Source organism: Nymphalis io, chromosome 18 (assembly GCF_905147045.1).
Source record: "Nymphalis io chromosome 18, ilAglIoxx1.1, whole genome shotgun sequence".
NCBI lineage: Eukaryota > Metazoa > Arthropoda > Insecta > Lepidoptera > Nymphalidae > Nymphalis > Nymphalis io.
The window spans coordinates 5,303,512-5,319,662 of record NC_065905.1 but is presented as its reverse complement, the minus strand read 5'-3'; the positions used below and the strand labels follow the sequence as shown (position 1 = coordinate 5,319,662).

General features: G+C 32.7%; 2 protein-coding genes across 2 annotated transcripts; both read right to left on the bottom strand.

The window, feature by feature from the left end:
- Positions 1-8,543: 8,543 nt before the first annotated feature.
- Positions 8,544-10,238, bottom strand: LOC126775629 (gustatory receptor for sugar taste 43a-like). The gene is made up of 4 exons (XM_050497684.1): positions 10,111-10,238; positions 9,835-9,944; positions 9,526-9,687; positions 8,544-8,635 (listed from the first exon to the last, which is right to left on the bottom strand). Exons 2-4 carry the CDS (start codon positions 9,934-9,936, stop codon positions 8,555-8,557), a joined length of 345 nt encoding a protein of 114 aa, XP_050353641.1. The 5' UTR covers positions 9,937-9,944; positions 10,111-10,238; the 3' UTR covers positions 8,544-8,554.
- A 231-nt stretch (positions 10,239-10,469) lies between these two features.
- Positions 10,470-12,559, bottom strand: LOC126775672 (uncharacterized). The gene is made up of 5 exons (XM_050497735.1): positions 12,469-12,559; positions 11,871-12,021; positions 11,502-11,657; positions 11,151-11,285; positions 10,470-10,705 (listed from the first exon to the last, which is right to left on the bottom strand). The coding sequence occupies exons 2-5, from the start codon at positions 11,959-11,961 to the stop codon at positions 10,470-10,472; spliced, it is 618 nt and encodes a 205-aa protein (XP_050353692.1). The 5' UTR covers positions 11,962-12,021; positions 12,469-12,559.
- Positions 12,560-16,151: the final 3,592 nt, after the last annotated feature.

The window sequence follows — 16,151 nt, the reverse complement described above, 5'->3', positions numbered from 1 at the left end:
TGCCAAGAAAACATAGGTATGCGCTTTCACAGTGAAAAAGTCACCATTTTCCCCTCTTCCCTTCCTCTGTGGCACACCGCTGATGATACAAAGCAAAATCACCATGCTGGGGATGGACGTTCGCTGCGATCTTAGTCCAAGGGATTACATCGAGGCTATTATAAAAACAGCTTCACGGAAACTTGTAGTTCTGAACAAGGTGCGGCGTTTTTTCACGCACAAAGAAATTTGGCAACTCCTTTCTTTGTCGCACTATCAAAAAATGGAATTCCTTACCAGCTCACGTGTTCCTCTTACAACCCGGGTTCCTTCAAACGAGGCGTGAAGAGGCATCTTGCGGGCCGGCAAGGCGGGGACGGCTAGTACAGAGCATTTTTCCCGACTGTACTGGCCGTTGTCGCGTTTGGACTCTACTACCACTTACCATCAGATGGAGTAGAGTCATTTGCCATTCCGGCGCATATAAAAAAAAAAAAAAAAGTAGACTTTTCAGATATTATATAATAAACAAACTATCATAAATGAATTAGATATTATGTGAGAGCTTAAAAATGTAAGTGTAAAGAAACCTCACCCTAACTTTACAGTTGAGAATACTGACAAAATAATATAGATTCTATGAACAGGCTTCTTGACTTGAGACGTACTGTGACTTAAATATACTAGTGACAAATACCTGTAACAAAAGACTAGGTACAAAAACAAGCTATTCTATTTATTTAAAACACTATATTGACCAAATTATTATAAATAGTACGAAACGAAAAACAAATTTAATCCCTGAACGCTAAAGTAATATTCAATTAAACTACACGCATAAATGTAATACCACGGTAATACATACATAATTAATATATAATACTAAGTAATAAATGTTTTCTTGAACTTTCAACAAACATACAAAATTTACGTATATTATGATACTTCCTTGTATATATAATAATTGCATCTCTCTCTTAGGTATTCGTTACTTATATACACATATTAAATAAATATACAAAGATACATATTACTTTTTAAAGGATGGTAACAGCGACTGTAGTGATATATACGTATCAACTGTACAGCCTTCATAATCTATGTTTTTTTTTTTTTTATAGAATAGGAAGGCGGACGAGCATATGGGCCACCTGATGGTAAGTGGTCACCAAACGCCCTTAGACATTGGCATTGTAAGAAATGTCAACCATCGCTTATACAGCCAATGCGCCACCAACCTTGGGAACTAAGATTTTATGTCCCTTGTGCCTGTAATTACACTGGCTCACTCACCCTTCAAACCGGAACACAACAATAACAAGTACTGCTGTTTTGCGGTAGAATATCTGATGAGTGGGTGGTACCTATGTTTGTCTTATCACTATTACACAACCAAAAAGATTTTGTTTTAATTTTTAAATTATTAACATATACACAGACGAGTAGTAACTATTTTGTTTATGTATAACATTTTATATATACCTACGCAAATAAACTTCATAAAAACTAAAGGTGTAAATTACGCAAAATTCGAGAAATAATAATAATAATATCCTGGGACATTTTTCACACACGGCCATCTGATCCCAAATTAAGCTTATACAGAGCTTGTGCTATGGAAACCAGACAACTGATAGACTACATATACTACTTTTCTTTTGTAAATACATACTTATATAGATAATTACACCCAGACTCAGGACAAACAGACATGTTCATGCACAAAAATGTCTACCCTGGGTGGAATCGAACCCACAACCTTCGGCGTGAAAGGCAAGTATCTACCAACCACGCCAACCGGCTCGTCAAAAAGAAAAGATGAAACATAATGCCGTTGTCAAAACTTTAATCTGATTCATTTAATTTAAACTGCAGTACAATCATTATGAATGTCACCACTCCACCCAATATCTGTAAGGAAAATTTAATTTTAAAATAAAATATATTGTGTCATAATGTTGTGTCATATTACAGACAACATTTTTTCGGCTAATTCTCGCTTTGCTTTTTTACCTTACAGTTACCGTATGAAATATTTCTACAAAGCATGTATAATTATGATCGTATAGGCCAAAAGTTGTGTTTAATGTTAGGGATAAGTAACCCACAAGAAATGCTTGTATGAAATGAAGACACATCAGCACTGTTCTTTGATTAATGTGTCTAATCTAATGTGTCTAAATATTGCATGAAATAAAAAGGGTTATTAACTTGACTTGGTATAATACTATTTATACTAAAACAATTAATTAACGAAACAAATAATCAATTTAGTAGATTGGTATTTTAGAAATAAAATATATGTTATCAGTCGTCAATGTGAAATTTGCACAGTTACTGCGAAATATCTTGACATTTATAAGTAATATTGTACTTACGGTAGCAAAGAGTTGTCTATTACTGGTGCAAACTCCTATTAGAGAGAGGAATGGTTGATTTACCAGAAATTGTTGAAAAAAACTACCAAGTTCTCTCCTCCGTGGGTTAGAGATGGACAGCTTGCACAATAGCATACTCAGTAAACTTTTCGTTTTTTCCATCTGAGAATTCAAAAATAACGAACACATTTCAGGTCACGTTTGCACGTTTTATCACGATGTTTTTTTTTAATCATTATATTAGTAATATTATAATTTTAAATAAACTATTATTAGTAATAATAATGTCCTGTCCGAACCGATTTCAGCCACGGCGGCCAATCTCAAGAGAGATTAGCCAACCGCGCAGGATATATTATAGTGCACAAGTGTGTGCGGAAACCCAAGTGCACTTTCTATTCGAAATATTATAATAAAAATAATAGAAATTGATAGCTATTAGAATAAAATATTGTAAATAATATATAGCATGAAAGTATAGTAGACGCCACGCACACACAAAAAGGAGAAACGAGTAGAGGAGACGGGCCAGGACAGCATAGCGACTTTTATTAATTAATTAGTTCTATTTGATTCTAGAATTTCCATTGTATCTTGGTATTCCAGAGTATTTAAATGAACAAATCTAATGTAATTAATTTCAATGTTATGTATCATTTCTACTTTATAATTATTAATTGTTTAAAATACGTAGTAGGTTATTAATCAAATTATTAATTTATGCTCATAAATTTATATCTTTTCTATGTAAATTGTATATACTTGCTCATGAATGTTTCTTTAACATAATTTACTTAAACTTTACTGGTCAGTGAATAATCTCTGTAATAAATACTGTTTTTTTTTTCAAAAATAAAATTAGGGCCATGCAGCTTGACGACATACAAGCTTGACCGCGAAGGCGCGCCAATAGGTTTTCACTTCAAAAGAAAATTTTATATCCACTTGCTAATTTTCAAACAATATGACAAACATGACATTTCTTTATATTGCAGCTGAAGATTTAATTTTTATCCGTGAACATCGCACTAAGTGACCTATGTTTCTGATAACTTTTCAATTAATTGTATTGAAGCAGACTAATATTTTATTGACAAGTTGCATGAATTATAAACCAATCTACGCCCGCAGCCTCGCCCGCGTGTGAGTTCAGTGAGCTAGTAATCATTACTGCACCCTTGAAAACATGTATGCAAAATTTCATGATGATGGGTTGAGTAGGTAAGACGTGAAAGCATAACAAACAAATAAACTCACTTTCGCATTTATAATATTAGTTACATAATAAATCTGGAATTACCTGGTTCAACAAGCCATGGCTAGGTTCAATTATAATTACCATTTTCACAATATGATGTATCAGCCATAGAGATTGACATACAATTGACGCAGTCGACGAAGGTGATGTACCCGCTACGGAAAATTGTCAACTTTAATTATACTTAATCGACTAATTTTCATTTAGTCGCTGGTATTGAAAAAAACTTATTTACCTGCAAGTACTGACGAAAAATTGAACACTGTGCTAATAATGGATAAAATATATGAGCCAATTTGCAAAAATAATCGACTACCGTCCAAATCAAACATTTGTACCACTATGTTGCTTATAAAGAGATTACATTGGGCCAAATTTTGAATACTTTTTTTTTCAAAATGGGTAGGTATCGCCGGATCTCCTATAAACAAAAAAAAAATACATTTATATAAAATATTTATTTAAATTATATAGAATAGTAAGTTTTTGCATTATATTACATAATTGGTACAAATAAGGATCTTCTTAAATATGAGATTATTTTTCGTAGTGAGCAAGATCATAGTAGGTGATATTTGAATTATAAAATATATTATTAAAAGTTCTTACATAAACGACATAGATTCTGAGTTTTTTTCACTGGTTCTTTTCAGGTCTGAACTATTTCTTTCCGAACCAGTTTAACAAGCAATAAGTAAATATAAATGTTATTGAAAAAAGTTTTTACTTTGAAATAAAGTATTAAATATTGCCGAGAAAAAAAAAATATTAAGAATATTTTTAATCATTTGATATTTTTATTTCTAGACGTAATTGATTCAGGATAATTTATACTGCATAAGGTTTTAGTAATTGACAGTATATATTGCCCTCAGTAAATGACTAAAATAAATTTATTTTACCATATTCAGATATTTTAGATTACGTAAATTATCGATACCTATTTGGGCACCTGAGTGTATATGTTGGTATAGAACATCATCGTAATATTTTAATTAGAGTCTGGTTCATCCTTACTTCTCGTATGATAATTAGATAAATCTTTACCTTCAATTATAAATAAATCAATATCCGCAGTTGAATCAAAATTGGGAATGTTCGTGTCAACATTCATTCTTCTTAGATTTTTTGTCATAGAAAATATTTTATTCGGTTGATTCTCTCTGTCTATTCAAACATGAAAATAATATATTAAGTATTACTAAACCAAAATAAACGTATAATGCTTAATAAACAGATTTAATATATAACAAACCACTTATCTCATCGACGTCATATAATTGCTTAATTCGATAGTTTAGCACCTTAACAGATGAATTAATATTCATAATTATGAAGATTTGCTGTATCTCCAAAAGTGAAAGTGGACTAGTCTCGACGAGAAATATTATCAATATGATGAAACCTGACAGGATATATTAAAGTTTATGAAATGAATAACTACATCTGAAGTAAAGCAAATATATATCTATACACAGCATAATAGAATATACAAAGATAATTGACAAAGTACATATTAATATGGACAGGATTGAAATGTAATCCATCCAATGTTGACGTTTTGTCACATAACAGTAGCAGAATAAGCTATAGGACAACTCTACTTAACAGAAGCAGTTGATATATATTGTCGCGGATTCAAATGGATTGCCATTTTAATGGCCGCCATTGTCGTCCAATATGTTGATTTTATTAAATCAGTCAGTGCGCACGTCCGGCGCTGGCGCTGTCCTGAGAGCAAGAGACCAAGGTGTTCGCTCGACAAAATGATCACACGCGCTACTGACGTACACCTTTATATTTTATATTTCAATAAGCCGGCTAGATAATAAAATAGGCACCCGTCTTATATTTTTCACACTTGACGTCTGACAACCGACCAACCTGCATGATACATCACGTTGTGTGGTGTTGCTATTCTAATAAGTGACGTCGTATACCCGCCTATTTTTATTATCTCCGACATATATATAGCGTGATTCAGGTTTATTACGTCACGCTTGAACGTCATTTTGAAATGTAAAGAATATGTTGATACAATTTACACTGATAAATAACTTGGATTTATAATAATTAAGTCTATGGAGCTAAAAGGGCCAAAGTAAGTAAATAAAATCAAGTCAAAATCAATCCCAGACTTAAGAATGTTCAATAACACTTTTTGTCGTAAGGAAACATCAGGAGGAAGCCTCGGATAGAAGCTTTTAAGAATACCATAAAATCTTCACCATCGTTCAGGTTAGTCCTCAAGTCAATCCATATCATGAAAAAAGGTAAAACTAAGCTTAAGATGACTGATATCCAAACTTTCCATGACTTCGGCTCCGATGAATTATCATACGCTATTTGGATGTTTAGCTGAAATAAATTTTGATTATGAATATACATGTGTAGGTCTCGTTAGAAAACAACATGTGAGTTGAGTCATGGATAAATATATAACTATTCCCAATCCAAACAAGAGAAGTAAAGACAAATAAACATTTTTTTATATTGAATTGACGCCATATGATATGGTCGAAATTTTGAATAATTATCTATAATTTTAAATATGGATTTGCGAAAAAAAAAATTGTACCTCCTGTATCTGCCTCACAATAAAAAATAAGCGCTTCATTCTTTTCATCCCACCAAACACTCCCATGCTATTTACGACAATGGTTATTAGAGCAATCACAGTTATAAAAACTAAGGAAAGCAGAGAGTTTCTTTTTACTTTCGACTGATCTTCGTTACTATTTATGCTGTATATTAATATCCCGAATAAAATAACACCTGCAAATACAACCTCCTGATAACTACTATAATATAAGACAATAATTATTGTTTAATATAAAATTGTATTATTATATCATTAGTGCTTAGATAAAATCTATCCTTAAAAACGTTTTGATTTCTATACAACCTTTTATTTAAAATTTAATTAAGTTTGAAAAATGGACCACTTAATGGTACTTGCGTACGTCACCGTTGTACGTCAACGTACTTGCGTACGTTACATTGTAAATCTGCACAATTATACAGTAAAACAATTTTTTTCTAAATAAAGATGTTCTCCTTCTGCAAGAGTGTCGTGTCGATTGAGAATGCGGAGCGGCAGTGTGAGGAAAATGCCTCTGCTGACCCGATCCGCTGAAGAAGACCAGGGAGGAGGCGTTGACGCTATGCGCACCTTCTCCCCCACCGCAAGCGGGCTAGGGGTTCTATATCCCTAGAAACTCCCTCTTCTTCCTGACCCTGACCCTAGGTGGGTCAACCGTCAGGACAACTCAATGCCTAAGCGATCCCGTCACACCCCCGGAAGGGCTAGCTTGGGTATAATTAACACAATATTTGATATTAATATTGACCTGTCTAACAAGGTAATATAATAATTCCAACTTACGGCAAATCATGAGACAGGTACAGCTCGCTATGAATATAGGCGTCGAGGTACTGACTCTATAGCTGCCATTCCTAAGGCGTGTAAAGCTGAGCGGTGCGACGCCGGTCCAGCGTGACGCCCTCAGTACTAGCGGCAAAGCGCCGCTCATGACGCAGTCGTTTCGTTCCCACGTCTCCATTTACTAGTTTGTTTTGCTCTGTATACACCGATCGATTTTTTTATGATTACTGTATATACATTATTTTTAGAGATCCTTTGATTTTGAACCACTTCTGACGTAATTGACAAATGTTACTTACTTACTTACATAATTATATAAACCTAGTTGGGTATACAATCGAAATTCACCTTTAATTCGTTCCTTTTTATAAATTTCATACTTTTATAATAAAAAATATATACACAACATATTATACGTGTATATTTAGATTACGACGCGAATGGTTTTATTACGCTTTGAAATAAAAACCATATAATGTAAAATATGATAGATACACGAAGACTAGTAACATAATAAACCAATCCATTCACGACAATTTTATAAAAATGTATTAATCAAATACAAATTCTGCCTAAGTATTTCTCTGCTCAACATTGGGATATTCACACTTGCATCCATCATCAGAGGCTTATGTGATGGACGTACTCACCCCATCCCAGCCGCAGCATACAGAGTTAGTATCTTTTTTTATAATATAGGTAGGCGGACGGACAAATAGGCCTGATGGTAAATGGTAACCACCACCCATAGACATTGTCGCTGTAGGAAATATTAAACTCATCTTATATCATCAACTTTCCACCAACCTTGGGAACTAAGATGTCATGTCCCCAGAGCCTGTTTTAACTGGAACACGACAATGTGAAGTATTGCTGGTTTGCTATAGAATATGTGATGGGTGGGTAGTACTTACCCAGACGCGCTTGCACAAAGCCCTACTAAGTAACTGGAGAGCAGAAAAAGGGGTGAAAACTCTCTCGAATCACAAATACATTCAATTCGAAGTCTCCACCTTTCCGAAGCCGATTGTACCCCTGAGGTAGGACCCCTTTTTATTTTAATTACATTAATTTTTATGATGAATTCTAGGTATTTCTTTATAAACGGTGGTGATTCTGTTTTACGATTAAGTTAGTTGCCAATATACATTTACGAAGGAAAGACGTGTTTCTCTCATTGATCAGCCGGCACAAGTTAAACTGAACCTTACTACCTCACCAAACGGAAATAAACTGTAATAGGTATAAAATAAAATACTTGATTTTAAAAATTACATACAAACAATCGGTAAAGGTCAAATTGCAAAATCCAAAGTTTTACTTTAATAAATTAATTACGTAATTATGATCTGAAAATGAGCTGGTAAGGTTAAGATAAATAATAAAAATAATATTATTTTATATAATATTCACTTCACCGATTTTAAATTTATTTAATTTAAATGAAAGCGTATATCGCTTTACACTTACATAAATACAGTGAAAGATATCATCAACTAAGTAATTAAATGATAACAATGAAAATAGTATCGACGCAAATGGAAAAAAATATCTCTATAATTGATCTTTGCTGTCGGACTCGTAAGAGCGTAGTTGAAAAATAATAACAAGATATGTCATCACGGCGCCGATTATCTGAAATGGAAAGAACATCTTAAATATCATGGGTCTACTAAAATAACAAACAGCTGTATGCAGTTCGAATTGCAAAATACAATGACTGCCTCGATAGTCTAATGGATAACTAATTAATCTGTTGTTCTGACTACAGGCTAATAAGCTATCACCGCCGCGCATTAAAATGAATAATAACAACACTCCCATGCTCCAGACAGCATTTAGAGTTCGTCCAGCGCGATCTCCGGCTGGATTGCCAATTGGATTGGACTGGATTCAATAACTGATAATGGCATGAATTTTATTAATTTTATTACACAAGCAACTGACTGTATCTACATTATTTTATGAGCCATGTACACACGTTTTGGAATGTAATTTTGATTAAAACTAATTAGTTTCCTAATTTTTCTGTATGTTCCGGTTACATTATGTTTTGTGTGCCTAAGTAAATAATTTTTTTTTTTTTATAGAATAGGAAGGTGGACGAGCGTATGGGCCACCTGATGGTAAGTGGTCACCAAACGCCCTTAGACATTGGCATTGTAAGAAATGTCAACCATCGCTTATAGCCAATGCGCCACCAACCTTGGGAACTAAGATTTTATGTCCCTTGTGCCCGTAATTACACTGACTCACTCACCCTTCAAACCGAAACACAACAATATCAAGTATTGCTGTTTTGCGGTAGAATATCTGATGAGTGGGTGGTACCTACCCAGACGAGCTTGCACAAAGCCCTACCACCAGTAATATTAATAAATATTAACCATAGTCAACCAAGACAATTAGGATTACCCTTGTACCTATAGTAACACTGTCTCATTGATCCGTTAAACTGGAACATAGCAATGCGAAGAAAAACGATTAGTAATAACCAAGAGAAAATATAAATTAAACATTCTTACCGTAACAATGAGCGGTCTTGAAATCGTGCACATTCCAAGCGGGGTATAGCTTGGCCGATCAAGATGTAACTGCTTGCAGAAAATATCAACGTCTACAAACAATGGGTCGGTAGAGGAAACGCACCTCAGCAGGTACAAAACGAGCACCTGAGTCTTATCCATCTGAGAATCGTAACAAGAATTGAAAATTATAAGACTAAGACTTTTATAACGGTATAAGCTAAAGTTTTTTTTTAATAATGATATAATTATAAATAAAATAAAAAACAAAACAGACACAATTATTTTATTGCATATGTATGTAGGTACCTCTTTTTGAGTTTGGTAGCACGGTTCCACGACCATGAGCATGCTGACCATATGATATATGCACCAGCATACTTGAAGCAGAATATTATTTATTTGACTCATGGACGTATCTAAAGAAATAATAATAACACCTTAAATTAATAAGAAATCCCCATATGAAATGAAATAGAATTATTAATATTTTTGGGTATTTTTTTCAAGATTGAAAATTGATGCTAACATTAAATGCAATAAAATTATGTTATACAGCAAATTAAATTGTATAGCAACCCCCACATTGAAATTTGAATTTCGGAAAATTCACTTTTAGTGCGCCCAAATTTAAAGACGAAGAATTGTGCTGCGTTGCTAGTTATGTATTAATTAAAATGTATAAAAATGAAATTATATACATCTTTACAAATCGTACCACAAATGGCTGACATTTTTGTGACGTCATAATGTTGCCGCAATTACGTTATTAAGAACGTAAATCAATACATTATTTATTAGTGAAATTATCTTCTAGTATCTTTTTTCATTATTATGAAAAAAATATTATTCTGTTACTAAGTATAATATACATAAAATATTTAAAATAAGTATATTAGTTTTTGTTTTAAAAAAGCCTTGCAATAACATGTTCACATTCTACTCTAAGTTAAGAAACTTTTTAAATTTACTAATTTATTGAAATATAGAATACACTCACAAAGAGTTGTTATCAGATAATATGGTGTTATTATTAGTTGCATAAAGAAAGCGATTAGAATCAAAAGTAGTATTAAGCCGTGACTCTCATCGATATGTCTCAAAATGTCACAGACTTCGGCATATGCGTTGGATAAATCACGTACTGTCCTATTATTTCCACAAAGAGACTTCTTATCATCTGAAAAAACATCTATGTCATACACATAACTTGTTAGTATGGCTTCTTAGTATTGTTGTGTTCCGGTTTGAAGGACGAATGAGCCAGGCTAAGTACACTCACAAGGGACATAACATCTTAGTTCCCAAGGTTGGTGGCGCATTGGCGATATAAGGAGTGGTTAATATTTTTCAAAACACTAATGTCTATTAGGCGAAGGTGATTATTACCAACAGGCGGTACTTTTAAAAGCCAACATATTATTAATTGCTGTCAATTCTAAAGTACACAATCTGTAAGCCAAATTAATTTGATAAGTTTATTAATATTTCCATCGCTTTCCCCCATTAATGATTAGAAAGGATAGCATGAAATCAATGCAAGACTTATAGTATGAAATCAATATCAATTAACCTCTGCGACAGTGGTGGCATAAAAAAAACTAAATATCTAAAATATGACTTACTAAGCTTTTCCTTAACAGATAAAGAATCTATTACATAATTTATAACTTTGTTTGATACGGTTGAATTTTCTTGTAAACCGTAATTGTCAGAGTTCGTCTTAAATACATTTCCAAAATGGCTATAACATTTATTACCTGAAAAATAAAACATATAATTATGATAGTAATAGTCGGGGTCGTTTTAGTGATAAAATAACATTTACGATATTTCTAATATTTACCTTGAACTCTAATATTATCAAATTATTGTACATTACAAGTTAAATTATAAAAATTTAAATTTTAAAATGAAAATAATTTTGAAGTAACAAATTAAAACCAAATTATTTTATATGATACATGTAATCATACGTTTAGGCTCAAAGGTGATCGTCAGCTGCTGCAATTCATCATTAACCGATCGCAGAGCTGAAAGTACTTTCTGCGCTGTTAATATGAATTGTAAATGAACCAATAGCACAATAAAGTACTCATAATATAGAAACGAGTAAAGAAGTAATGTTCGTACTGAAAGAATCAAAAATAACAATAATTATGCAGAACATTTGTATTTTTCAAATAATTACGCATATGTTACAAAGTATAGCAAAATTATTTAGTATATGAGTTTTTCTTTAAAGCCATGAAGAAGAAGAAGCTGTTCCCAAGGGTGCCTTTAATGATGAACGTGATATTGAAAGCAAACATAAGTAATATAATCAAAATACTAAAACATGTCACCTTCTCTGCCATATGTAAGTGCTTCCGTCACGTAGCCATAAATATCGAAAAATATTAGGAACACCAAGCCAACACAGCTTAACAAAACCATTACAATTTTGAAGTTTTCAGTCAAATTTGAGTTATTTACACCACTTACAATTCTTTTAACCTAAACAAATTATGGTAATAATAATAATTGTTACTATTTTCAGTATGTGTCCGGTGAATTCATTTTTTTTTCATTTATATAATTTAATAGATATCACAAATTACAATAAATATCGTCCATTTGTGGGTTCATCAAAATGTTGAAAATGATCTTAAGTTATAATTATTGAGTATTCAGTTGTCAAGTTTATAGCAATAGGTCTACTCGTTGGTATGTGGTTCATTGTGGTTCAAACAATTTCTTATACTATCAGCTGTAAAATACCAACCATGGGTTCAACCCATTCAGGCACGAGGTTCAAAACCACTTATTTCCTACGATTGGTTGCTTATTAGCGGTGTAAGTGTATTATATGCGTTGCAGTGCCAATATTTGGAACGATGGTGACCACTTACCATAAATTAAAATAAAGCTATTAGTGTTTTTAAAATCTAGAAAGTAGTAAACCTTTTGAATTTTTTTCAAGCAATTGATAATGCATAAGAAACGAGCCGGTGCTCTGTATGCGGTAACACACGTAATGAGAATTACTATTGAAAAATTTGCCACCCATATCATCTGGGAGGTAGGTGTGCGCACGCGCACCGAGCGCTTTGATTCTGTTAAAAGATCCAACGCAAATCCAGTGAGAACAACACAACCTGCAAATAAAAATCATATTCAAACAAAAAAAAAATATGTAGTATATTTTCAAAATTACATTTACTATTTTTCGTGTTTAAGTGTAAAGTTTTAAGATAAATACCTAATAGGTTAAAAAGCTTATATATATTACAATCACATGATATGTTATAAACTTACTGATAGCTGTGACGAGAAAGTAACTATAAAAGGTCAAAGGACGAGAAAGACGGATGCCTTTTGGCGTGAAAGTAACCGGTGCAACTCCCGCAAAACGTGACATACGAAGGACTAACGCTAATGCACCTCCCACTGGATATTTTTCAGATTTCTTCATATCTATGAGTGAAGCAAAATACAGATTAATCATTACAGTTTTCTAGGCTAAGCTAACAATTACAGTTTAATATTAAACCAAGTAGTAAAAGCAACATTATTCTAATGTAACCAATCACTATTAAGTACTATTAGGACAGGTTAAATGATTGAATAATTGTAATAATGTAATAGAATACTTAGCACAGGCCCTGACCCTTGATCAGGGTACAGCGAGATTGTCTTTCAGCGACCTTTTCTCGACGCTATCACTTCACATAAATTGCTTTTCATTTGATATTATATAAGTATTAATTATCACATTTATAAAAATCAAACAACGCTTATGGTAAGTGTTTTTGACATTTTCGCGACACTTGCTACTTGACGCCTAGAGCGATCGCTCCTCTTGCTCTAACTCAGGGCCGGCGATGAGAAAGCTAAGGGTAAATTCAACCTAACAAATAAGCTTTGCTAAATAATTGTTAAAAAGCAAGTGGTATAACGATTATTTGATAGCACTTTTACTACAAATCAAAGTAGAAACTCATTAGTACCTGTCTTGACTCGTAGCATAAAAGTTGATATTTGGAAAGCCTTCAAGGTTCTTCAAAAATGCGTGAAATAGTTTGAAAAATGGATTTCACTTAAAGATTTTCAACTAAAAATGTATACAAATCGATATTAATTACGAATCACTGCAATATTTTAAGGACGGTGAAGTGTCATGCAACGTGTAAAGGTCAAAACTTAACGATAGCGATTTTAAAATAAATATAAAACTTGAAATTTGATTCCTATATTTGTTAATAAATCAAAGAAAAACAGTAATATGTATGCATTATTTAATTGTAACGCGAACAGCGCTTAAATAAACACTGCATATGACATGACAAGTGAAATGTTTATCTAATGTCAAACCATATTGCTAATGACAAAAATGATATTTAACGGTCGTCAGTTCTAACATCAAAATCGTATATAAATATTGAGAGAGATAGACCGATAGGGGCTAGAGCTAGCCTTGAGTTAACGAGAAGATCGAAATATTTCATATTTTAGATAACAATTTCCTTATTTATAAAAATAGTATTTATTTGATACTTTGTGATAATTTGTTAAATTTATAAAATTATTTAATAATTAATTTTACTTTTCATTTATCAACTATATTAAGCACACAATATATTCTTAATACTACTTAATAGCATTTTCCATACATTATAACGGCAAGTAAACTAAAATATATAATGACATAATCTATTAAATGCGAGTCCTGCAGTGCTATTCTGATAGAGCTCACTTCGTAATTCACTCGTTAAATATTAAATCCCGATAATACGCTATTTTAATGCATGTATCCTGTAAATGTGATATTTTATAGTAAAGGCCGTTTATCACTTTCTGACATTTCTCGATCGTGTTGCGGAGTAAGTTTCGAGTTGGTTCTTAAAATTCTTTAAGAGCTATTCAGCTCTACTGTTCAGTCGTATTTCGCGCTTGTTCCGTATTCTCTTGATTAACAGGCAAACTCATGGGTCGCATTATTGCTTGAAATGTACCAATCATCATATTAGTCTGTGAGTCAGGACTTTGCCTTTTGACTTTAATACTGTTTATTTTAAAACCATCATGATGCTGCTTTTCTGACATGACCCCTTTATCTATTCCTTTTTTGTTAAGCTGCAAAATATTATTGAATTTATTTTCAGCATAATTATGAATTCTCCTGGGTAACGTGTCTTCGTTTAGTTCGTTGAGTTCGCCAAGTTTCACTCTTAATAATGATAACTTGTTATCCAAAAACTTTTTTAAAGTTGTAGATTGTGAATCTTCGATAATTTCGGTAGTCATTGCTGGTATAACGCGCAGACTGATGCATACAATAAGAATTAATAGCAAATGAGACATGTTGAACCGAGTCCAACAAAAATGAAAATGGAGAAAAGGAAAAGACACATTTATAATTATTTCCTCATACCATTGTTATCAGTACATTTGAATATTAGGTTAAACTTAAAGACCACTTATCGTTATAAGTTGTATTTAATTTCACGTCACTTTAAAAACTAATACAAATGCGCTAGAAACTACATAATAAACACATTCTTGCATTCAGTAATGTTTTCTTAGTATCAGGGTCGTCTTTAACCTATTGGAGTCCCTGGGCACATTAGTATATTGGGGCCTAAGACCGTGACATATTTTTTTCAGTAATAAATATCGGTTATCGTTTGGTGATCTGGCAGGAACTAGAGGGCCTCTATTGATGGCAGGGCACGTGCCCAGAGTGCTCAGTGGGAAAGTGGATCTGCTTACTATAGAAAATGCCTATACTAAAAGGACTTAAGTAACTTAAAAAAATTAAGTAAGAAGGCTTTACTAATATTCTTTCTTTAAGAATAAACAATCTGTTTAAGCGTAATCATATTTATTATCATATTAATTTCACCATCCTAAAAAACTACAAGAAAATATTAGTTCTTTTTCACAAATATCGAACACTTTATACGCTTTAAATTTATATAAGAGCAAAATCATTGGTCCAAGTTATTGCTATTCTTTGCATCGGTACTTATTCATTCACTGTCATTCCTTGCCTTTCACGCCGAAGATTGTAGGTTCGATTCCCACCCAAGACAGACATTTGTGTGCATGAACATGTCTGTTTGTCCTGAGTCTGGGTGTAATTATCTGTATAAGTATGTATTTACAAAAGAAAAGTAAGTGCTTAATTTGGGATCAGATGGCCGTGTGTGAATAATGTCCCAGTATATTATTATTATACGTTCGTTTGTCAAAATAATATGTGCCCTACGTAAGCAAAATCCTTAAACAAAGCAAAATACACTAGGCGTAGAGCAAACATGTTCCATGTAAATATTGAGTACATAACGAAGTGGATATCATTAATTAAATACAGTACTGGTTGCTATGGTTGCTACTCCTCTCCTTCGCGTTGTTACTTAAATTCGTAAGTAGTATTGAAGAAAATGGACATAACATCTTAGTTCTCAAGGTTGGTGGTGCATTGGCGATGTAAGCGATGGTTAACATTTGTTACAATGCCAATGTCTATGGGCTTAGGTGATCACTTACCATCAGGTGGCCCATGTGCTCGTCATCCTACCTGTACTATAAAAAAAGAAAATAACTTCTTAAAAATGTAGTATTCTTAATAACAGTCAAACACA

Bases quoted from the DNA above. Each gene is read 5' to 3' on its own strand.
- LOC126775629 (XM_050497684.1), bottom strand. From the start codon at position 9,936: ATGAGTCAAATAAATAATATTCTGCTTCAAGTATGCTGGTGCATATAT. The intron at 9,688-9,834 runs GTACCTACATAC...TACGATTCTCAG, and splicing joins GCTACCAAACTCAAAAAGAG to ATGGATAAGACTCAGGTGCT. The intron at 8,636-9,525 runs GTAAGAATGTTT...TTTCCATTTCAG, and splicing joins CAAGACCGCTCATTGTTACG to ATAATCGGCGCCGTGATGAC.
- LOC126775672 (XM_050497735.1), bottom strand. From the start codon at position 11,961: ATGGTTTTGTTAAGCTGTGTTGGCTTGGTGTTCCTAATATTTTTCGAT. The intron at 11,658-11,870 runs GTGACATGTTTT...TGATTCTTTCAG, and splicing joins ACTTACATATGGCAGAGAAG to TACGAACATTACTTCTTTAC. The intron at 11,286-11,501 runs GTATGATTACAT...TTTATTTTTCAG, and splicing joins GATCACCTTTGAGCCTAAAC to GTAATAAATGTTATAGCCAT.